This window comes from Suncus etruscus, chromosome 2 (assembly GCF_024139225.1).
Source record: "Suncus etruscus isolate mSunEtr1 chromosome 2, mSunEtr1.pri.cur, whole genome shotgun sequence".
Lineage (NCBI taxonomy): Eukaryota > Metazoa > Chordata > Mammalia > Eulipotyphla > Soricidae > Suncus > Suncus etruscus.
In genome coordinates, this window is record NC_064849.1 from 53,177,825 (window position 1) to 53,202,026 (window position 24,202).

Sequence of the window (24,202 nt, forward strand, 5' to 3'; positions counted from 1 at the left end):
AGGCTTGCTGGTTTTGTTAGCTGTTCCTCTCTCCCTCTGGGTTTGGCAACACTCACCTGTATGGTGAGCAGTGTCCCAGTCAGATGTTATGAGGAAAGTGGTTAGCTGTTGTTTTTTCCCTCCCTCTGGGCGGGGTCATGCTTACCTGCACAGTGAGCGAGCTCCCAGGTGGATGCTGAGGGAAAGCTAGTTAGCGATTGGTCTCTTGGTTGCTAATCATTTTAACAGATGTTCCCAACATACAGAAATCTTGCACTGGGGCCCAAGTAATAGTACAGCGGATAGGGCATTTGCCTTACACACAGCTGACCTTGGTTCCATATCTGGCAACTCATATGGTACCCTAAGCACCACCAGAAGTAGTATGTGAGTTCAGAGCAGAGCATAAACCTTGAGCATTAGCAGGTATGGTTTAAAAAAAATAAAAAAGGAAATCTTGCACTGTATTTCAGAGTTAACTAGTATCTTGGCATAAAAGCAAGTAGAATCTTCTTTGAGAGTGCTCAGATGGTAGAAATCCCTGCTACGAATATATAAAGACCAAAAGTTTACAAGTCCACAGGAAATAGAGAATACATAAAATAAATAAAATAGCATATAAAGGATTTATTTGAATAAATGTCAACACTCCAGCAATTTATATTAACCTTTAGATTTGCTCAAAATTTATTCTTCCAAACACTGGGCTGTAGAGATCAGTGTTACAACAGAACAGAAGATTCAAATATAAAATGACCTCTAAATAGAAAGTGCCCAGCTTTCCCCCATTTTCCCATTGCAAACTTTCATGAAGATTATGAAAAGTTGGGGAAAACTGTTAGAGAAGAAAACTATGTTTTAACCTAAAAAAGCAAAGTTCATTGTGTGTGTGTGTGTGTGTGTGTGTGTGAGAGAGAGAGAGAGAGAGAGAGAGAGAGAGAGAGAGAGAGAGAGAGAGAGAGAGAGAGAGAGAGAGAAGAGTGACAGATTAAATGCTGAGAAAGAATTTAAAAGCACAGAGGAAAGGTTATGTTTGGAGGGAGTAGAATGTTTAAAGAGAAGAAGAGCCATCCTATAGAAAACATGTAAAAGAAAAGTAAAGGGGATTAGAGAGATAGTGCAGGGGTTAACTTCCTTCCTTGCACTTTGCAAGATTGAACTATAATTCAATGCCCTACACCACATCTCATCCCCTTCAGTCCTGCCAGGAGTGATCCCTGAGTGCAGAGCAAAGAAGCCATGAGCAAAGCAAGGTGTGGTCAAAAATACCAAATACACACATGTAAGCGCTTGCACATACAAACACACACATACTTTCCATGTTCCATGTTTGGAATGGTTAGCAGTTTATCAATTTTTATTTAATTATTTCATAGTAAGTTTTAAATATAAATTATATAAGAATATGTCTCATCATGAAAGTATAAATAACAGCACTCTTTTCTTCTTTAATAACAAATTTAATATAAGTGATAACAATAAATTTAGGCTTTTCCTTTAGAATACTTTAATGTACTTAGAATGATTTTGTGAAATGCATGGTTCTGGGTCACAAATTATGTTCATCACAGCATTTTGGTTAATTTTCATCGAATGTATATGAATGATTTTTAATACTTTGTGGTAGATGCTCAAAGTTAAGATTATTTTTGTTTATTTATTTGTTTGCTTTGGGGCCACACCTGGAAAATACTCAGGGATTAGTCCTGCTCTGTACTCAGTAATTACTCCTAGCATTGCTTACCTTATGGGACCATATGGAATACTGGTGATCAAACCCTGCTCAGCCAAATGCAAGACAAATGCACAACCCACTATACTGTTGCTCTGGCCCCTGACATACTTTGGTTTTTGGATAAAACTAGTTACTCCTCTTCTTTCTTTAGATAAGTGGGCACTAGAAATTATAGATAGCTTTGGCAAGAGTTCAAGGGTTAATGTAGCAGATAAATAAAAGGAATTTTCTGTAAATTGAGACCTGCATTATTTCAGTTGTCTTGTCTTTCCTAACTTAACTCATTTAATTTTAAAAAGTAAATACTTAAATTCTTCCTGACAGTGTGCTCAGCTTTTACTATCGTTTATTACTTCAATTATACTTGATATCACTTAGTACAATCTGCCATTTGGAAATCTCAGTATAGCCTGGAGCTTAGTATTAGATCTGGCTGCTATTGTAACATGTACAGCATATGACATTAATGTATCAAAATTAGATTGGATCATCCCTCCTGGTTAAATTTATTTCACATTTCTTTTGTATTCAGTTAACATAAGCCTATTAGGGAAGCTGACACATGGGGATGGCTGTATAGGAAGGATATTTTTAAAGTATTTTGATTAAAAAATGAAATTATAGAGCCATGGCTTTTCTGAGTTGTGTAATCATTTTTGGTTTTTAAAAATGTCACAAAACTCAACCCTGTATTTGTGTCCTTAAATGGATGTGTATATGTTGCAGGTAGAGAATTTAAATAATGAGAGTTACAATTTAAAATATGGTTGTATGTTTGAAACCCATCATCATTTAAAGCAGTAAGCACATGTATGATAATTCTTTTAAAAATGATAAACCTGAGGCCGGAGAGATAGCATGGAGGTAGCATGTTTGCCTTGCATGCACAAGGACAGTGGTTCGAATCCCGTTTGGTCCCTAAAGCCTGCCAGGGGCTATTTCTGAGCATAGAGCCAAGAGTAACCCCTGAGCGCTGCCGGGTATGACCTAAAAACAAATAAACAAAACAAAACAAAAAAAAAAGATAAACCTTTATACTATATATTTAAAAATAAGAGATTCTGGTCTATTGATGTACCTGGTCACTATTTTAGTAGTACTTTACACTTCATTAGTATATTTCATATTCTGTCCAGGTACCTAGGAGGGCATTTCTTGTATAGGAATCACAATTTTTAAAATTTGAGAATTATTTTGTATTCTCAAATACCTAATGACATTCCTAGTGATTAAGGTTTTCTTGATAAAATGGTATTGGGGTCCTTGAGAGCAATTAGAGCACCATATCTTAGCTTCCCCTACATACATACACAACTGCATTCATATTCCTACTTGATAGACTGTCTTCTCAGAAAAATACACAGGTAAGTTTTCACAAAGAACCTCCAATGAACCCAGCTTAAGAATTCCACATTAACAGGTAAAAGAATAAAACCTTTAATTAGATTTAGCTCCTTTTTAAATTTAAATATGCATTAAATCTTTTCCCTATCTTTGATCTTTAAGCAAAAGTCAGATGCATATTTCAACAAAAGTTAACTATATATGTTCTCATATTGAAAATAATGATGCACTGCTAGTTTTCTCTTTAAATCTTCCCCTCCACATATGATTTTTTGCAAGTAATAAAACCCCTAACTATATGACAACGTTAGATTCAAATATTTGCCATAATAGAATCATAGGAACATGTATTTTTACAGAAAATTTATCTTAGCACATTTAAAAAATTGAAAACTAGTGGCTATTTTGCTCATTTTTCTAATTATTATAATTCAATTCTGGATACTTTTGAAAAAATTATTCTAACCATCAGTGTTAATTGTCAGCAACACCTATGTGATAAATAATATAAGTATTTAAATAACAAAAGACTATAACAAGTCTCAAGTTTATTTGGAAGTATTTCTTTTAAGTTTATAATGGAAAGAATCCAAAAATAAAGTTAAAACAAGTATACTGAACTTTCTTGTACCATTAGGGATTACCAATTTCTATGAATTGTCTGTTTTGTTTCCTTTAGGTTGATTCAGAGGGTAATAATCAAAAGGAGGAAAAAAGACTTAACTTGGTCAACTTTTTAAAAAATACTCATAGAATCTTTAAATGGTTTCAAGGCATGAATATTCAGTGTAGTTGCTAGGAAGAAGAGCATTTACTTGTATATGAACCTCTTTTTATCTAAGTTCTGTTTCCAATTGACTTCTCAGTTGAAATATGAGCTGGTCTATCCTGTCTCCTAATTTATGTTGTTGTTTTTAGTTTGGGGGCCACACTAAGTCTGGAAACTCCCAGTGCTGACTGGGGAGGTGGGTTGGGTGAACCCTGTGGTGCCAGGGACAAAACCAGTCGCCTCTGTGCAAAAGACATACTTTGCAGCTCATTGAGCATCTCACTGGCTCTTCTAGTGTTTTTAAGTTTCATACTTGGAGTACTATAATCAATTAAGATGTAAGTCTGGATTTTTATTTATTGAATCATGCATGCCTGTTTCTAAATTACTATGAACTTTTTTTCTTGGTTTTCTTCTAGTTGAGACATTTAGGAAATGACGAAGTACACATTGTTTGGTCAGAGCATACTAGAGACTACAGAAGAGGAATTATCCCTACAGAATTTGGTGATGTTCTTATTGTAATCTATCCAATGAAAAATCATATGTTCAGTATCCAGATAATGAAAAAGCCAGAGGTAAGAACTATTTATATTTTATTGATATATTTTGAGTTATATATAGGGTTTTGAGTTTCTTCATTTAGAAAGATCAAATTATCAAGTTGTGTAAAAGAATAAAATAGGGGAGGGAATTGAATTTAATGTACAGTTATGGTAACTACATAATTATCTAAGGAGCCTGTTCAAGTATTGCTGAAACTGGAAAATAAGAAGAAATGATGTTCAAGTGGTAGAAGGCCAGGGAGTGTGCCACAGTAGATGCTTCTTTTTTTTTTTTTTTTTTTTTTTTGCCACACCCGGCAGTGCTCAGAAATAGCTCCTGGCAGGCATGGGGGACCATATGGGACACCGGGATTCGAACCAACCACCTTTGGTCCTGGATCGGCTACTTGCAAGGCAAACGCTGCTGTGCTATCTCTCCAGGAGTAGACGCTTCTTATGCATAAGTTTTAAAAGTGCTTACCTCTTTATTAAGAGGTTTACAATTTCCTAAAGCATGATAAGAAGTAATCATTCATCAGACCCTATGATTCCTATATTTTTATTTGCTATGTCTTATTAAGATTGCATGATTATTTAGTCAGGTCATGTAATAAAAGCCTATGTTTAAAATAAAAACTAAATAGTTTTTCATTGGATGTCTTGGGTCGAAACACTGTTGAAGTAGTTTCTTTCAAAATAATAAATTGGTAACTTTTTTGTGTCTTTTGTTTGTCACTACTTTTCATTTTTGATGGTTGATCATGAATCTCTAGAATTTCCTTAATGGATTGTTTCCCATATGTTGAATTTGAGCTTATGGCCAGAGTTTTTAAGGGTCTCTAAGCTAGAGGTCAGCAAACTGTTGCCCACTTCATATTTTGTTCAGCTTATAAGCTAAAAAAAAAATATATATAGATATAGATATAGATATATTGGATTTTTTCTAGTGAAGTTAGGGCCTAACTTTATAATTCTGTTCTGGCCACACACTATGTCTTTGCTTTCAGTTGCCATTTATGCCAACCTTAGTCAGATAGCCAAACTTGGAAACTAGTTAAAATGACAGTTTCTAAACAGGTATTCTTTTTTTGTATATTCATCAAATTTTATCATAAAGTTTTTATCAAACTAAAATCATAATTTTTAAAAACTACCTAACTTCTTGCCTTTAAAATATGTAAATATTCCTCAGTGAATGAAAGAAAATAAATTATTTCTAGTACTGGTATCTATATTTAATTGGATCAACAGAAAACTCAGAACTTAGGTGCCAGAGGACGCAGTTATCAAGATGTTGGTCTGTGTCTCCCTAGCACTTCTAGGAGCAGTATCTGTCCCACCCCTTCTCTTCTAGGCCCCTCATCTTCCCCTTTCCCCACTGGAAGTAATCCCTGAGCACTAGTGGGTGTTTTAATTGGCAAGGCATAAGTTACATAAATCACATGGCTCTTTTGAATGGACATCACCTTTGGTCCTTTTGTTCATTATCGTAATATGAATGACCCATCAAAGAAAAGAAATAGTATCACTACTGAAAGAAGAGCTAAAAAGGAAGTGTAAATACCTACATTTGCAAACAGTATCTTGACTATTCTTATTTATACCCATTCTCCAATGTTAGTATAAAATTATATTTTCATTTTTCTGGCAGGTTCCCTTCTTTGGTCCACTTTTTGATGGTGCTATTGTGAATGGAAAGGTCCTACCCATTATGGTTCGAGCAACTGCTATAAATGCAAGCCGTGCTCTGAAATCACTGATTCCATTATATCAAAACTTGTATCCTTTTTAAATGTGCACAAGGTCTACTTTCATTGGTAAATGTTTTTTTTGCATGTGAAGATTTTATTGTTTATTGATTTGTTCATTGATAGTTTATCTTTAGTATTTGAGCAATTTATAATACTTAAATGATATCTTTTCTCATAAACTTTTAACCATTATGTATGGTTAGAAACCAATGTATGTTCTAGGCAGTATGTAACTCTGGAAATACTTATTGTAATACTCTGTTAGCTGAGGAAGCATACTGGTATCAGTGGCTGTTCCATAATAAGGTTATGCACAGAGGTAAGTATAATAAGAAGGGTCCCTCATTTAATAAGAAGGGTCCCTCATTTAGCTCATAGTATCAGAAAATAGTTCTGAGAAATGTGAGGACTGAATCAGTCTTAAAGGTTAATACAATAGAATTAGGCGGATGACATCCAAAAAAAGCATTGCAAGTGGCACTAGAGCCATAAGTGACACATTCCTTGCATGTGCTAACCTGGGTTCAGTCCTTGGCACTATATGTGGTTCCACTGAGTTATACCAGAGTGGTCAGCCAGGAGTAAACACTGAGCACCACTGGGTGTGGCTTCTCCCCCATCTACCACCACCAAAAGAAAATCAGAAAAGGAAAAAAAAAGTTTCAGAGCATGACTCTAGAACCATCTTGCCTAAACTGAAGTGGGACCACTCCTCAAAATACACACCCTAGCTGTGCAGGCCTGACAGTCAGTACTCTGGTTGCTGATAAGGATACCAAAGCTATACTTGGCATTGCTGATAGAACCATTTAATTGCAAGAAACAAAACTCAGAAGTTAACATGTGCAAAGTCTGCTAGCTCTCCAGCCAATGAAGCATTATTTTTAGCATTTATATCTTCACTTTACTTGGATTCATTGGGCCCTGGAGGGCTCAAAGGGCTGGAGAATTTGGAGAACTTGTTTTACATGCTAGATTCCTATCACCTCATAGTTCCTTAAATATTTGCTAAGTGTGCCCCCCCTCAAAGGACATTGCCTTCATATTTGAGGGTCAGAACATAGCTCAGTAGTAGAGCTCATACATCAGAGACCTTATATTTGCTCTCTAGTATAGGAGGCCAGGGAGAGGAGTCAGGAGAGGCAATGAAGGAAGCCCATCAGATATTTTAAGTGGTTGTAAAATGTAAGGAATTCAGATTTTTGTTTTGTTTTGGGCCACACCCAACAGTGCACAGGGGTTACTCCTGGCAATGCACTCAGAAATCGCTCCTAGCAGGCTTTGGGGGACCATATGGGATGCCAGGGATCAAACCTGGGTTGGTCCCGGGTCGGTTGCATGCAAGGCAAACTCTCTACCACTGTGCTATCACTTCGGCCCCAGGAATTTAGATTTTTATATCCTTAATATCTTGTAGAAATATTTTCAACCTTGGGCCAGGAAGATAGTTTTAAAGCGGTGAAGTCTAGACTTGGATTCATTAGGCCTAGAATATGATCTCAGCACGACTTGACCCCTTAGCACCATCAGGTGTAGCACTGGTGGCTCCTTAGCACTGCTCAGAAGCACTATGTGCTATCGTTCTATCCCCATCAACACAATCTTAAATGAGATACATATTATTGATTGTATTTCCTATGCTATGCATTATGTCACCAATACACTTCCTTCATGGTTGGAAGTTTATAGGTACAATCTAATCTATTTCACCCTTTTTCCCCTTTCCTCACAAATATGAGCAATTTCTGTCTATAAATTTACTTTGAAAACTCAAAATAAAATTTTTAAATCAGATAGACCAATTTTTCTTGATGTGGAAGCTTGAAGTAGTGTGTATAGATTATTTTCCCATACTATTCAAATAAAAGATATTTCTATGCTCTGCTTATTAGAAACATATCATTAGGAAAGAGTTACAAAGTTTTATATTTCAAGTGTTGGGAAAAATTACTTCATACAGGCAGATTGCTTGATTTTGATCTACTGAAATTAGGTGTATCTTTTAATTATAAATAGCATATATATTTCAAAAAATCTTAAGTCTTGAAATGTATGGTTTTGACCAATCTAGAAAAGTTCCCATTAAGGAAAAAAGCATGCATTTAACAGCAGATCAATTAAACTTAACCAAAATTACAAAGAAATTGAAATAGAAGTGGTCTTTAAAAACCTCCACAGCTAACACTTTAATCCTTATAAAAGAAATGAGAGGTAAAAGAATATGTAATAAACTCAATTGTATTTGGATAATTGTACTGCTGTGTCAGTTATTTTTTGACCAGTAAAAGTACCCACTAAGATTCCACAGCATAAATTGTGCTATTTATGATCATTAAATACAGTTTAAATTTTATCCTTGGAACATTTTCTGTAACTATGAATCTAATGTTGTTCACTAAATGAGGACAATATTGATTGTCATATGCCGCCCAAATCGATCATGCTGGCAGCCAGAATTACAGTAATCTGTCAGTATTGATGACTGTCTTTCAAGCTTTGAAACCTCTCCCTCACTTCACTTGTCATTTCTTGCATTACTTGTACTTGAAAAGCATTTTCTTGCAGCCTCTGATTTTGTCAACTAGCTACTTTTTCTTGTCGCACTTTCAGTTTGCTGGTTTGATCACACAATTACATTTAAAATACAACACTAGTAAAACTACACAGATTCTAAGTAAGCAGTTGGACCTGAGAAGTCTTTCAGTTTTGTATTAGCTATATTATTAGTACCTGTTGAAAAGACTATGTTGGGGAGAATTGCTTTTGTTCTTAGCTTGAGGCTTTTGAGTTTGATGGGGGCTTTTTGATTTGGGCTTTTGTGATATTTTAAGTTTTTGTTGTTTTAGTTTTGTTTTGTCCTTGGTTTTGAGGAGCTTTTTTTGTTTGTTTTTTGTTTGTTTGGGGGCTACACCCAGAGTCGCTCAGGGGTTACTCCTGGTTCTGTGCTCAGTAATCACTCCTGGCAAGCTCAGGCAATCACATGGGATGCTGGGGGTCAAACCCAGATCAGCAGCATGCAAGGCCCTATCTTCTGTGCTATTACTCTGATTCTTTTTCTTTTTTTGCAAAAGAGAATAATGTAATATAATTTTAAAACATGAATTCCTGGGACCAAGGATGTAGTTTAATTCTAAAGAACTAGTCATACTGTGTGAAGCCTTGACTTCAATCACTGGCATCACCAAAAATAAGGAGGGATGGGTAAATTAAACTTAATCATAGCTATTGTGACTCTATTCTTCAAATAAATGTTTTTGTTTGTTTTTTCTTTGTTTGTTTTTGGGCCACACCTGGTTGGCAGTCAGGAGTTATCCTGGCTTTGCACTCAGAAATCACTCCTGGCAGACTCGGAGGACCAAACAGGTTGCCAGGGACTGAACCTGGGTCCACCGTGTAAGGCAAATGCTCCTGCCCTTAAATAAAGTATTTTAAACAATTCTCTTCTCTGATCCTGAGGACATTTTGACTGTAAGAAAAGTATGTTGTCATTTATGTACTTGTGTATGTGTGTGTGTGTGTGTGTATGAGATCTATACCTAGAAATTTTCAGAATTTACAGTATAATAATGTACTAGTGGTAATAGGTTATGTGTATATATATTCATAAAGATTGATTTTAAGGAATTGTGGAGATAATTGTGGGAACTGGTACGTCTGAAATTTGCAGGAGAATCGTGGTATATTTTATGTTGAAATATAAGTTTAAAGGTACTGGAGGTAGCATTTCTTCTTTCAGTCTTTGGAAGCTTCATTGCTTAGATGAGTCCCACCACGTTTTAGAGGGTAATTTGTTTTATTTAAATCTTCTTTTTTTTTTTTTTTTTTTTTTTTTTTGGTTTTTGGGCCACACCCGGCGGTGCTCAGGGGTCACTTCTGGCTGTCTGCTCAGAAATAGCTCCTGGCAGGCACGGGGGACCATATGGGACACCGGGATTCGAACCAACCACCTTTGGTCCTGGATCGGCTGCTTGCAAGGCAAACGCCACTGTGCTATCTCTCCGGGCCCTTATTTAAATCTTCTAATGTGGGAGCCGGCGCTAGCCTAGGATGGACTGTGGTTCGATCCCCCGGCGTCCCATATGATCCCCCAAGCCATGAGTGACTTCTGAGCACATAGCCAGGAGTAATCCCTGAGTATCTCCAGCTGTGGTTCAAAGCAAAAGCAAAAACAAAAACAAACAAAAAAAGTCTTCTAATGTGAATAGCAAATAATATTTATTTAACATTTAAGTATTTAAATAATTAACATTTAAGAGACCAGAGATCTAGAACAGCATGCATTGCAAGTATGTCTGGCATGCATCCAACTCAAGTTTGATTCCCAGAATCACATATGACCCCCTGAATACCAGAAATGATCCCTGAGTACAGAGCCAGGAGAAAGTCCTGAACACAGTCAGGTAGGTGTACTCTCACCTCCCAAAAAAGACTACAGTTTGATCAGAAATTGAGTACCATGGCCAAACAAAGCGTCATTAATTCATGACATCTCACATGTCCTATTTTTCTTATTTTTTTCTTTTATCCTTATAAAATAATTGAGAATAGCTATATAAATCTAAATATATTTCTTTTTTTTTTTTTTGGGCCACACCCTGTGACGCTCAGGGGTTACTCCTGGCTATGCGCTCAGAAGTTGCTCCTGGCTTCTTGGGGGACCATATGGGACGCCAGGGGATCGAACCGCGGTCCGTCCTAGGCTAGCGCAGGCAAGGCAGGCACCTTACCTCCAGCGCCACCGCCCGGCCCCCAAATCTAAATATGTTTCTAAAGTGAATAGTAGCATTTAAAATCTGCTGGGTTGAGAACTGTACTATTTTTTTAATCAGACTGATTACTGATCACTCACCTGGTAGTGGTAAAAACTTTAAGAAATGCAAGAACTCAGATGTTTTTAGTACCACAGTACCCTTATAACGTTATGAGATTAGTGTAATATTGAAATTAATATTTTAGTGTATTAAAATGATAAAATGACTTAGATTAAAGACAAAATTAAAAATTAAAGATAAAATAATGAGTTCTAGGGACAAAGGTGTTCTGGAGTCTGAAAATCAGAATATATAGGATATCTGAGCTTCAAAGAAGTTACTTATGAATAAGTGGACTGCAATATATAATTCATAAATGTTTTGGGGCTTCATGTGTATGTAAATCATTCTGAAATATTATCATGGAGCTTCTTATAAAATTAAGTGGCATCTTTTTAAAAATACTTTGTTGCTTAGTTTAATATTCTTTCCTACCAAACCAATATTATTTGATTTCTTCTAATCTGTTTAGATTTGACTTTTTCTTAAATGCCAGAATCGGGTTTCTGTTTAACTTTATCAGACAAATTACCACAAGTCAATGATCATTCTTCAATTAGTCACAGTTTGTAATCCCTGCAGTTCTACTACTCAGATGTAAAGAATCTATTACAAAAGTATGAGAGCCAAAACAAAATGAAATGCAATTGATTGACTCCACTAATGCAGTTTGCCTTTCATTATGGTAGAACATTATAAAACCTCTCAGGGAGACTCGTCAATATTGCTACCATATCGTGCTTGAAGACAGTGAGTTTATTGAGAAACTACATAATTTTATGTAAAGACTATCTTTTGTACATAATGTCTTTAAAAGGTAATATTGGTAAAGAAGAACTACACTTAATTTATTCCTTAACTACATTTCAAAAATGGAAGCTGATTCTTTGAAAATCATTAGGGGTCTCACAGTCAGAACTATAAACTAAAAAAGCCAGAACTTCTTTAGCTTTAAAAAGACAACCAAACACAGAATTGTTCTCAGGATTATATGAGATTATCTACATGAAGCTCCAGTCTGTCATGTAACAAGAGCTCAGAAAATGATTGTCACTTGGTAATTGATGATGTTGTCATTATCACAGTTCTCCACATTGATACTAGAAACAGTCTTCTTCTAAGACAGAAATCTATATATTCTTTTTTTTGTTTGTTTTGTTTTTGGACCACACCTGGTAATGCTTAGGGGTTGCTCCTGGATATGCATGAGTTACTCCTGGGTCTGCACTCAGCAATCACTCCTGGATATGCAGGATAAGCAGTAATCGCAGGAGATCAGACCCATGTCAGCTGAATGCAAGGCAAGCACCTTAACTTTCTGACCCTATTGCTTTTTTTATCTGTCAAAAACGCGCTACTTTTCTTACCTAATACATTTATTCTTTATGACTCAAATAAAATAATTTTGAAAACAATTGTTCATTTCACCATAAGATTACTTTCTGTATGCACATTACATATCCTTTTATTTACTAGACTCCAACACAGTGATACATGGCAAGTGACTTCTTGTATGAAAGAATTCATGCATGGATGGATTCCTAACCACTTTTTCTCTTAAAAGGACAGTAGCTATTTTATTTGCTTGCATATTTATTTAAGTTTATTACACATTTTTTCAGCCACACCCGTTTGATGCTCAGGGGTTACTCCTGGCTAAGCGCTCAGAAATCGCCCTGGCTTGGGGGGACCGTATGGGATGCCGGGGGATCGAACTGCGGTCCTTCCTTGGCTAGCGCTTGCAAGGCAGACACCTTACCTCTAGCGTCACTTCACCGGCCTCTTATTACACATTTTTAAGAATCAATTGGTTTTGTTGTAGTTTGTGATTTTGTACTACACTGCATTGCAACCGTAAGAGCGTGATGTCTAGGCAGGAAGAAAGAAACCTAAGAGCAGTAAAAATTGCCTCTGATACATAATAGCACATAAACTAGTTTTTTAATTTTTACTGATTAATTGGTATATTTTATTTTGGAGTATTATAGTTTTAATGAAGATAATTGTCAGAGATCAGCAGGGTTTTTTTCTTTCCTTCCATTTCCATGATAGGGAGAGAATTGGGAGTTCCACCTGACTAAGGAACTGCTCAAAAGCTTACATTTCTTATTTGTGGCAAGAAATCTGATAGCCACCAAAGAAGACAGTAAGGGACAGCTGGACCTAAGATCCTTAGTTTTACTGTTTGAATCTTTGTACTTCCTGCAATTGTTATGCCATTCCTAGCCATTAAATGCCATTTGTCCTTTCTACTTTCTAAATGAAGATCTTAAACCTCATTTGTTAGTTGCAAATCTATAGTTATGGCGATCTGTGCTTCTACATAAAATAATTATCTCACCAATGAGACAGGTTTTCTAGCCTTTGAACTGTTTACCACCTTTGTGCCTTCTATTATCAGTTCATCCAGTAGGACCTCTCCAAAATATTTTTGCCTAATAATCTCTCTGTTAGGAATATTCACAGCTACTATAATAAAGATACAAGCATTGCTACTGATAAAGTTTTTGCTAAAAAGCATATAATTAAATACCACCTTGGCCTAGATTTTGCTGCCAAACACTATGGTCAGTTTATACAGCACAGTAAATACACAAGCAAGGACCTTGGATATGTCTGATTCTCTTATAACAATTTATTCTTTATCACATCAGTTTTAATTTGTTCAACAATTCTTTTGGGGGAATAGCAATCTCTACTTATTGATCATGTTACTGGTATTTTGAGAATTTCTCTAATGTGAAATATTTTTGCAAATTTCAAAGAAGTTACTTTTGGTCTATAGGATCTGCCTGTGTTCTTTTAGAAATATATAAAAACAATAAATTTCATTCATATATAATTATTAAGTAAAAACATTTTATTTGGAAGTTCTGAGGAAGGGAGAGGGAAAATAAAGGGAGGAAAGAAGAGAGAGAGGCAGAGAAACAAAAGAAAGAAATAAAAAGAAAAGTACTTTAGAAATGAACTTCTCTAAAGTGGAGAGGAGATGCAGGAAGCATATGCTCAGGCACCCAGGCAACATAAGGTGTTTTTGTTTTTGTTTTTGTTTTTGTTTTTAGGACCTCAAAAGTTATTCTTTGGAACTGAGTTGGTATGTCTGAAACAGTACTGTCAGTGTTCTCTAGAGACACAGTCTTCTTTAGGTTTTTCTCATATATGGTCAAATAATAATGACTTTTACCATATTTGAACTCTGAGAACTCATAAAAATGACTCCAGCATATGACCAACTCCTTATGTTAAAATTTTACTGATTCTGTATGTAACATTTTTACTCTTACAGCCAAAAACTTAATGGACTAATGGCAAGTTTAAATAATAGAAATGGCAACCTTTACTTCCAAAAATATAAGCCTTTTGTTAATATTAAAATCGTTGTTTTGGTTTGTTTTCATATTTACCTGTTTTGTCTTTCCATGTTACATGTTCTATGGAGCATTTACTGTTTCAGGACTTGAACCAGTATTGAATCCACACCACACAAATGCTAGGCCATTCCCTATTTAACCTTTGAATTATCTCTAACCCTATTTACCATCTGTTTGTTGACAACCTGCTCTATGGGATGGAGGCATTATGAGAGAAAAGCTTGGAGTTGAAATGGGAGTCTGTGATTTCAAAGAGCTTCCTCTTGTGCAGGAGAGGGAGGACTCTTGGAGGGAGGAGGTGAAGACAGGAGGAAAGGAGAACATGCAGTCTGTTAGAGTTCAGCAATCATGACAACTAAAAAAAGAGTGACTGTGATGGTTACTTAAAATGAGAAAAGGTAAGGGGAGAGGGAAATACTGGTGATGGCTTTACTGGGGAAAGCTGATTCTTCTTACTTAAAAGACACGGGACTTTGGTGGGCACTCAAGGTCAAGAAAGAACTTTTCGGGCCCGGAGAGATAGCACAGCTGCATTTGCCTTGCAAGCAGCCGATTCAGGACCAAAGGTGGTTGGTTCGAATCCCGGTGTCCCATATGGTCCCCCGTGCCTGCCAGGAGCTATTTTTGAGCAGACAGCCAGAGTAACCCCTGAGCACCGCTGGGTGTGGCCCAAAAACCAAAAAGAAAAAGAAAAAGAAAAAAAGAAAGAACTTTTCTGGACCCAGTGATAGTACAGCAGGTAGGGTGTTTGCCTTGCATGCAACCCGGTTCAGTTCCCAGCATCCTATATGGTCCTCTGAGTCTTCGAATTGTAACTCCTGATTGCAGAGCCAGGAGTAACCCCTCAGTGCCACCAGTTATGACCCCCCCCCAAAAAAGAGAGAACTTTTCTGGGGGGTAGGAAATGAGTAGAAAGTTTGACATAACCAAGAAGTACAAGGAGTTCAATACTACTTACTGGATATGATGTGGAAAGGCATTTGAAATATTCATAATTCTTGTTTAATATATTTGTTGTTTTTAACACTCCTTCTTGGTGCTGTAACTAATCATACTGTATACATTTTTGTACTTCATATTGCTATTGATAAAGTACTTGTACATTAGCTTCATGTCGAAGATAGAAAAATAGAAGAAAACACTTCCACCCTCTTATCTGTTTTGTCAAATCTAGTGTGACAGGTAATATGGTCCATATGCCAATCCCAACAGTTGGGTCATATTATAGTTACACCAGAAGGAAGATAGAGAACTCTGTTCAAGTTGGATGAACTGTTCCCTTAAAAGGAAAAATAGAATCACAAAACTTGGAATATTTCTATTTTATCTGTTTTAACTTCTCAACTGGGCTATAATAGTTTCTTTTTTTTATATCTCTTACTAAAACCATATGTTGTTCTTTGTAATTAGGATATATTGGTATGGTACTTTTTTGTGCACTGCATTTATCACATAATATGCAAGTTATTTCTGCTTAAGTACAAATACAACTGTAGAATCAGACAGGGATTCAGATTCTATGGGGATTTTAGACAGCGAAGAATGATGTAAAGCTAAATTTGTTCTTTAAGCTTGTTTGATATCAGAATTAAAGTACTTTTAATCTGTTCTTTTCCTTTACTCTGAATATAAGGGGTTTTACTATTGAGTTTTAATAACTCGATCATGAAATTAAAATTAAACCCCGGGTCACAAATCTCCCTCATATTCTTCTGTTTTTCCTCTTAAACACTAGAATGCAGCCTATTGAAATCTTAACTTTTGCTTGCCAAACCACTGTTACTGTCCATCTGTTCATGCCAATTGTAAAGAAGGTTTGGTTTTTAGTGAAGCTTTGCATTTCACATAAGGTATGTGAAGTGAAATTTCACAAGGGAGATGATGGATCCTGATTCTTAGTGATAAACCTTTGGGGCCATCAGGGTTGGCATATGGTCCAGTATGATATGAAGGCTTGGGTTCCCTGGCTTCACTTCTTTGGCGTGAAGCTGATAAAACCTGGCTCTTGAGTATTATTTCACTGGACACCAATCATGGGCAGCAGGAACTGCCCATTTAACTCTCTGTGGGAAGGAAGCCCAGAGAGCATTCACAATGGTACCATTGTCGAGTTGCAAACTGCTCTGAACAGCTTGACAGCACTGGGGAGGAGGGGAAGGGTGGCTTTATTAATTGCTGTTCAGAAAAGAGAAGGAGCAAAAATAGCTGTTGTAGAACTGATGTTTCTACATTTACTTACTCTCTTGATAGGAGTGTTGACTTTCTATTTAGCACATACCTACTATCAAAAAGAAAGCAAATAAATATATTTATGTAGCCACCTGTAGTGATTCTTGTTAGCGTACCATTATTGGTTTTTCAGACCACCAAATTACAGCAGAGCAAAAGTCGGTTTGGCTTTATGATATTTTGTATTTGTATTTTTCGACTTCATTTAAAAAAAGTCACATATTAAAAAGTAGATTCAAGCTGGTGTATAATCTTAGAATATTCTGATTTATCTTTCATGGATCACTTGTAATTGTCACATCTAAAATCAACTTACATTTCTATATTAATATAGCCTGTATCTATTCAGATGAAATTTGGGGATTCTAACAAGTCCAGTGTAAAGGAAATTAAGATAAACTGCCAATTTCTTAAGTCAGATAAGGTTAATTCCCTTTATATTGTTCTTGTTAGAATCCCCAAATTTCATATACAGTTAATTAATATAGAAATATGAGTTGATTTTAGATGTAGCATTTGCAAATGTTTCATTAGAGATAAACTAGAATGTCCTAAGAATATATACCAGCTTTCTCATTTAAATGAGTAACTGGTAGATATAATTTCATGTTACCTCTCTTGCAGACTTATAGTTTGGCTATCTTTTAAAATATGAGGATTTCTTTTCATGAATTATTATATACCATGATATTTATATCAACACTGCTCTGGGCCTTTCCATTTTACTTCTAGTCCATCTAAATCAGGGGTCTCAAACTCGCGGCCTGCCGGCCGTTTGCGGCCCTCTGTACAACATTTTGTGGCCCTGCCCCAGAGGAATCTTGTTTTGTTTTGGTTTAGTTGTTTGGGTCACACTCCCCAATGTTCAAGGCTTACTACTGACTTTGCACTCAAGGATCACCGCGACTTTGCCTCCTGCGGCCCCAGGTAAATTGAGTTTGAGACCCCTGATTCTAAATCAAGTAGTTGGTCATTCTAGTGTAAATAAACTATCATCTATAATCCTAAAAATTAAAATGAAAGTTTATCATAAGTCACCAGGATCCTGATCCAAAGACTATTCCTGTAGGTGATCTTTTTTTCATTGTACTTAAATTGCCTAAATAATAATGCCATATTGTAAATTATTCAGCATGTCCTTTATAGAGAGTAAGAAGAAATATTTTAAGAAACATTTTAATCTATACATTTTTTAATGGAACACTCTTGCCTAATTGCAGAAAAACGTAATTATACAAAATTAGTAAGCCTGTAAAATTTACTAGTATTGTATCTCCTCTTGTTCCTTTAAATGATTTTAGTATAATGGGCACCAGTGCAGTATTTCAAAAACAGTAATTCATTGAATGTTTTTTACTGCAGAATAGATTATATTTAAGTCAAGATTAATGGGCAGATTTTGATGTTAAAGTCCAGTCTCTAAGTCTATCTTTCCCTAGGGGCATATAGTGCATTAGTTTAAGCGAATATATGGCTTATCATAGATTCTATGACACTGTCTTAAATGACAGTTTGCTGTACTTTGTTACTCCCAACCATGATAATAAAATCACTTTTTTGTACTCCTAATAATTACAGCATTTAAACAAAATTTTAATTAAGTTAGTGCACATTTAGGTAGAGATAAAACTTAAGTAATTGTGCACTGTAAAATTTTACTTATTTAGTTTTTTTTCTTTTTAAAATCATTCTGACAAGGTCTAAGTTTAGAATTTAGTTCAAGTACAAATTCAGGTCCTCACTATTAATGCATTGAAATTTTTGTTCCCCAAAAAGAATACAAGGTGATTGTTTCTAGCCTTCCTTGGTATTTTTTTATCTTCTTATAATATTAATGATTCTATTTTCAATAGCAGCAATATGAAATTTTAATTTTACTTTTATTAAGTCTTAAGTCCAGATAATGTAGTTTAGGTGTTTTGCTTCACATTTTTCTCAAATGAAAATAATTATACATTTGTGTGTATACATCATATGTATATATATATTTATATATATTCTTTCTTTTGGCAATCATCTTAGTGATTTTCGGAACCTACTCTAATTATCCTATTATTAAATCAAGGATTTTCAGAATCTATATGTAGGTTTAAATGTTTAATCCTTTTGACATACAGTTAATCTTTTTAACTGCATCTTTATGAGCTTAGGTAGAATTGGTCTTATTAACTTTTTAATGTTTTTATTTTGTAATTGACTGATTTATGAACAATTATATAGGGTCCAAATTTATTCAACTTCATCTTTCGATAATAAGACTATCCTCACACTGCCTTAGCACCTGTTATGGATTTTGAGTCATCTGGCAGCCCATGGGACTTAGATAAAGAAGTACCAGGTGTCCTGCCTGTCTCCTAATTGAGACGCAGTGAAAACAATATAGACTTGGCAGTATGGTTAAAAGGATGGATTAAAGCCCAGCTTTGTCTACTCTGACAAATCACAGCTTTTCTTTCGTGATGTAGATAGTATCAACTACTAAAGAATTTCATTAATATACAGCATCATAAAAGTAATAGAAAATTGTTTTTCATAACCTGTTGCACACTCACAAGAATTTCTATTAATATAATCAAATAATGTTAATACCAAGATTCTAATATATAGGATAATTTTTTCTGCATAAGAGCTAGACTGCACATTTCTTGAATGGCTACTATAATAAGTACTGTATTCATTTACCAAGTCTTATTCTTACCAGGTAAGAATCGTTTTTAGTTTTATCTTATAAATGAGCCATGACCGTTATCTTTTATATTCCAGGAAAATGCACGATTCCTTTATATTCCAGGATAATGAGATGTTCTGGGAAAAAATCTATCTCCCTAAATCCTACATATCTCAATAAAAATCTGCTTTTCACCCTGATTCAATGTGATCAGATCACCTCAATGTCTGAAGGCCTTGGGAACAAACTAGCCAAATGTGGCTTATTTTCTCATTTTAGAGCATGCCAAGGAGTCTAACTGAATTGGAGACTCTGAAATACATTTTGAAAAATTATTGGTCTTAGAATTTAAACTCGTATTCGTTATATTGACCATACTTAAACTAAGAAACTCTTTAAACCTTCTCTTTTGTTCCATACAAAACACAGATTAGTAAGACTGACTAGTTTTAGAAGGAGCAGATCTTTCCTAGCCCTGTTCTGGTAAATGACCATGATTCTGGTCCTAACTAAACCTATCTTCACCTTTGTTTTTCCCAGAAAATAGCTGTCTATAGTCTTCATCAAGGCAAGGCTTATTGCTGAGTAACATTTTACTGATTTTCTCAGTATGCTGAAAATGATATTGGTAGATACATCCTTTTTCTAGTTCAAACTTGTTCTAGTTCAAAAATATTCTTAGTAGGGGCCGGGCGGTGGCGCTGGAGGTAAGGTGCCTGCCTTACCTGCGCTAGCCTAGGAGACGGACCGCGGTTCGATCCCCCGGCGTCCCATATGGTCCCCCAAGCCAGGAGCGACTTCTGAGCGCATAGCCAGGAGTAACCCCTGAGCGTTACCGGGTGTGGCCCAAAAACCAAAAAAAAAAAAAATATATATATATATTCTTAGTAAATGTTGCCTTGAGGAAAGTGCTTTTAAAAAAAACCTAAAATACTGGGGCCAGAGTGATAGCACAGTGGGAAGGGCATTTGCCTTGTCTGCTGCTGACCTGAGTTCTATCCCCAATATCTCCTATGGTCACCTACATTTGTTAGGAGTAATTCCTGAGCACAGAGCCAGGAAAACCCCCGGAGCATGGCTAGGTGTACCCGCTCCAAAAATAAATAAATAAAATAGAATAGGGATAAGGATGTATCTCAGCAGTACTCACCTCACTTGTTAGCTCCCTGGGTCAAGCCTTAACACCACATCAATACTGCATGCTGCCCCCAGATAAAAGTTTTTAAGCCTAAATGTTTAGATTTTCAGGAGTTTGTGCTCTAGTAGAATAGATACCTCATCCAGCAATGTGTGGGAGTTGAGAGTGGAGGACTGAGGAGAGTGCTTCTGGTAGTTCTGGATCTGCAGTATGGTACAGCGCTGAGGATGAAATTCAAGTCCTTTCATACACAAGGCCTGGACTCTATTTAGTCCTTTATTATCTTTATTCTTAATTTGAACAGAACAGTTGTGAGAATATTCCTGTCAGTACTGAGCCAACAGGTTAGCAGTTTAGTGCTAGGACCCAAGGATTCAGGATTGCTAATGCCAGGGATGGAACCAGACCAAGCACAAACCTGGAACTATCCATATGCTCACTCTAGAACTTCTTTTAGAAGGTAATATAATTTTTTAGACAAAAATTTCTATTCTTCTAATACCTTGCTATGTATTAATAAAGATGTCTACACGATGCTTTATTTCACTTTTTCTTCGAAGAAGGCAAATTAAGTCAATGGTAGGGGTTTGAACCAAACTCGAAATTCCACCTTGTAAAAGCCCTAACTCTACGTCTTCAGAGTCTAGTTAGGACTGAGAGGATGGGGACTGTCTGTATCTAGTTTCCTAATCACACCAACTTTGTTGATCTTTCAATTATGATCAGCAGTCATTGAGTACACTGTTCCCTGTGTTAGATGCTGGCAGTAGTCTCTTCCATGATTTTATTTCATGATTTTATGAACGTTAGTTTATCAGGAGAACAAACAGGAAAAAGGCACAACTGGTGTGTAATGACTGGCTGTCTGAAAGCAAGGGGTAGCCAGTTTCTGACAGTTGGTAGTTGTATGATGTGAGAACTCCCACTGTACTCAATTACTACAATTATTAGCTCTCACAAACTTTGTGACTCTTACTATAAAATATCTATAAAATTATTAACTATTGTGTGAACAACTGTAATCTGCATAGTTTAACACTTTGATATGTCAAATACTACTGATGGCTCACACCTGGAGATGAACGAATTGCACACACAAATTGCAGCACTGTCATTGGAGTGAGGGGTTTATTGTTTTGGAAAGGTTGCTTTTGATTTGTATGCTTGTTTTGGGGGCACACACAGTACTTCTTAGGGGTTGCTCCTGATTCTGTGCTCATGGCTCACTCCTGGCAGGACCCAGAGGACTATATGCAGTGTTGGAGATTAATCTGATAATCCATGTACAATGTAGCCACTCTACATACTACACTTTCACACTGCTCTTATCAGTGTTTTTAGTACTAAAGAAAAGTCTAAATCTGGTCCAGAGTGAGATTACAGTAGGTAGGGTGCTTATCTGGGGCATGGTTGATCCAGGTTCAATCCCCAGCATCCCATATGATTCCCCCAAGCTTGCCAGTAGTTATTCCTGAGTGCAGAGCCAGAGTAAACCTTGAGCACTGCGGATGTGACTCTCCCCAATATTTTTTTTTAAAAGGAAAAGTTTGGGGCCAGAGCAATAGTACAGTGGTAGGGCATTTGCATTGCACGTGACTGACCCAGGCCAGACATGGATTCTTTCCTGGCATCCCATATGGTCCCCAGAGGCAAGAGTGATTTCTGAGAGTGCATAGCCAAGAGGTGCCTCTGAGCATCACCAGGTGTGCCCCCCCCCCCAAAGAAAGTTTAAATCAGCTAGGACTTTCCCTCCTATTGTTTTTGGAACCATCAATAAAGAGACTAGAGATGAAATTATTAAGTGCTAAAATTTCAAAAATGTACAGGAATATGAGTACTGGCAGATATTTATTAAATCAGAAATTCTGAATGGACCATACATCCTGAACGATACTCAACATAGATATACTCATTGCATACTTTGTCTTAAGAAACCCAACAGATTTTTTTGTTTGTTTAGAAAATGTAACAGCAATCCTGAATTTTAGCTGAAATTAAGCAATGTAGTATGTGGTGTTTGTGTGCAATAATCATAACTCCCCTTTTGGAAAGATATATTTTATACTTATTCTTGCTACATATAGTGTACATTTTCATTTCTTTGAGATATTCACAGATAGTTGATTTTTACCCACCCTACTTGTATGCCAGGGAATCTGATCACAAGACTGCAAGCTTTGCCTTTTGTGATCATAAAAGCAGTTCAACATTATATTTTATTAAGAAAATTATTGTGAATAAGGGGTTATTCTTTAAAATCATAGACTTTTTTTCTTTGTGACACTGAAAACCTAGATACTAATAAACCTTCTACAGTATCTTCATATTATGTCTTTTTTTCTCCCATGAGAAATCAAGTTTTCTTGCATTAGAGTAAGTCAGAAGTTAATCCGTACATACATATGTACCTAAGAAATGCCATCAGAAGTATTTGCCTTTGACTATAAATATATTCTTCAAGCTAACATCAAAATTTGTCTTATAAAGACAGTCTTTATTGCCAGTAGAGATGTAAGATTTTTTGGTTACCTTATATTTATCTTCTTTATCTCAATATCCATATAGCAAATAGAGATATGTGTCCACATTTCCCATATAGATAATTATTGCACAGAAATTGCATCTATATTTTTCTAGTATCAAGCTAAAATTGAAGTCCATTTTGACAGCTGATTTTGACCCAAAGTGCCATCACTAATTGTGTAAGCTTAAAATCAACTGTAAAATAAATAATGTTAAACTTGGTATTCTTGAAACATAAATTAGGTAGGTACAAACTATTTTTATAAACTATAGAAAATGTTTAGTTCTCTATTATTTTTTGAATAGTCAACTCCTTTTTCTGCTATTGCAGAAAGTAGGGGGGAGGATTAGTGGGTAATTATATTGCTGTGATTACAGCACCTGTGTGTTATTTCTTTTGATTGGCTAGCTGTGTATTAAAGATTACTACCAGCTAAAAGTCTCTCATACCAAATGTTTTTTACTAGTCGGTTTTGGTTTGGGTTGTTTTAAATTTACAACATAAGTCTCCTTAATTCAGTTAATTCAATTTAGACTTTAAATTCTCTTCTGAATTTTGTTTAGTTTTCTTTAATCACCTATTTCAATGTGGGTTTTTTTTTTATTTCAATAGCTGTATGCACTCACAGTAGGAATATGGCTTGAGCTGTCTTGTTGCTAGTCATCATGTTTGTGTATGCCACTCAATTTATAGTTACTAATAACTCTTCCCTAGAGAGCTGCCTTTTTAAGGAATAAATGTCTGACCTATAATAGGGATATAGGAATTAACTGCTCTAGTTTATGGTTACCATTCCAGATTCTAAAACCCTGTTGGAAACTTTATAATCATCTCAATCACAAGTTCACCTTGTTCGTGACTCAGGACTATCTATGTGTTAAGCACTTAAGAGTTCATTATATCTTTAATATATGTTTTCCAAGGTAAATAAAGGGGAGGGAGATGTGAGTACTGTAGATTAGGATGGTTTCCTTTTTTTTATTTGGCTACCTTAGACTTGAAAAATCAGAGTATGTCATTTTGTAAGTTGAATTACTTTAGATTTTAATTATCTAATTAATTTATAAAAACTCCAAAAGAAACTTTAGATGTTAACTTTCCTTAAAATATAATGTATTGCATTTTTTATTCAAAATTAACTTTGATTTGATTTTCCTCCCTGCTTCTATCTAGACTTGAATATTTCTGTTTCATTTTTTTAAAGCATGATTTTCAGTCATGGAGATTTTAAAAATAATTTTATTAAGTATATATGTGTTTTTATGAAAAAACATGTGTAACATCTGGATAATTTTTGTTTTATATAAATTTATAGTAGGGATACTTCAAGTTTTATCA

At 35.6% G+C, this 24,202-nt stretch overlaps 1 protein-coding gene across 3 annotated transcripts in view; it reads left to right on the plus strand.

Annotated features, from left to right (window-relative positions):
• Positions 1-24,202, plus strand: part of RALGAPA1 (Ral GTPase activating protein catalytic subunit alpha 1) — a 225,256-nt gene that overhangs the window by 186,166 nt on the left and 14,888 nt on the right. For all 3 annotated transcript variants that reach the window (XM_049766570.1, XM_049766571.1, XM_049766572.1), the window contains 2 exons: positions 4,247-4,405; positions 6,024-6,151. In XM_049766570.1, the coding sequence (XP_049622527.1) occupies positions 4,247-4,405; positions 6,024-6,151 (287 nt within the window). The remainder of the gene's footprint in view (positions 1-4,246; positions 4,406-6,023; positions 6,152-24,202) is intronic.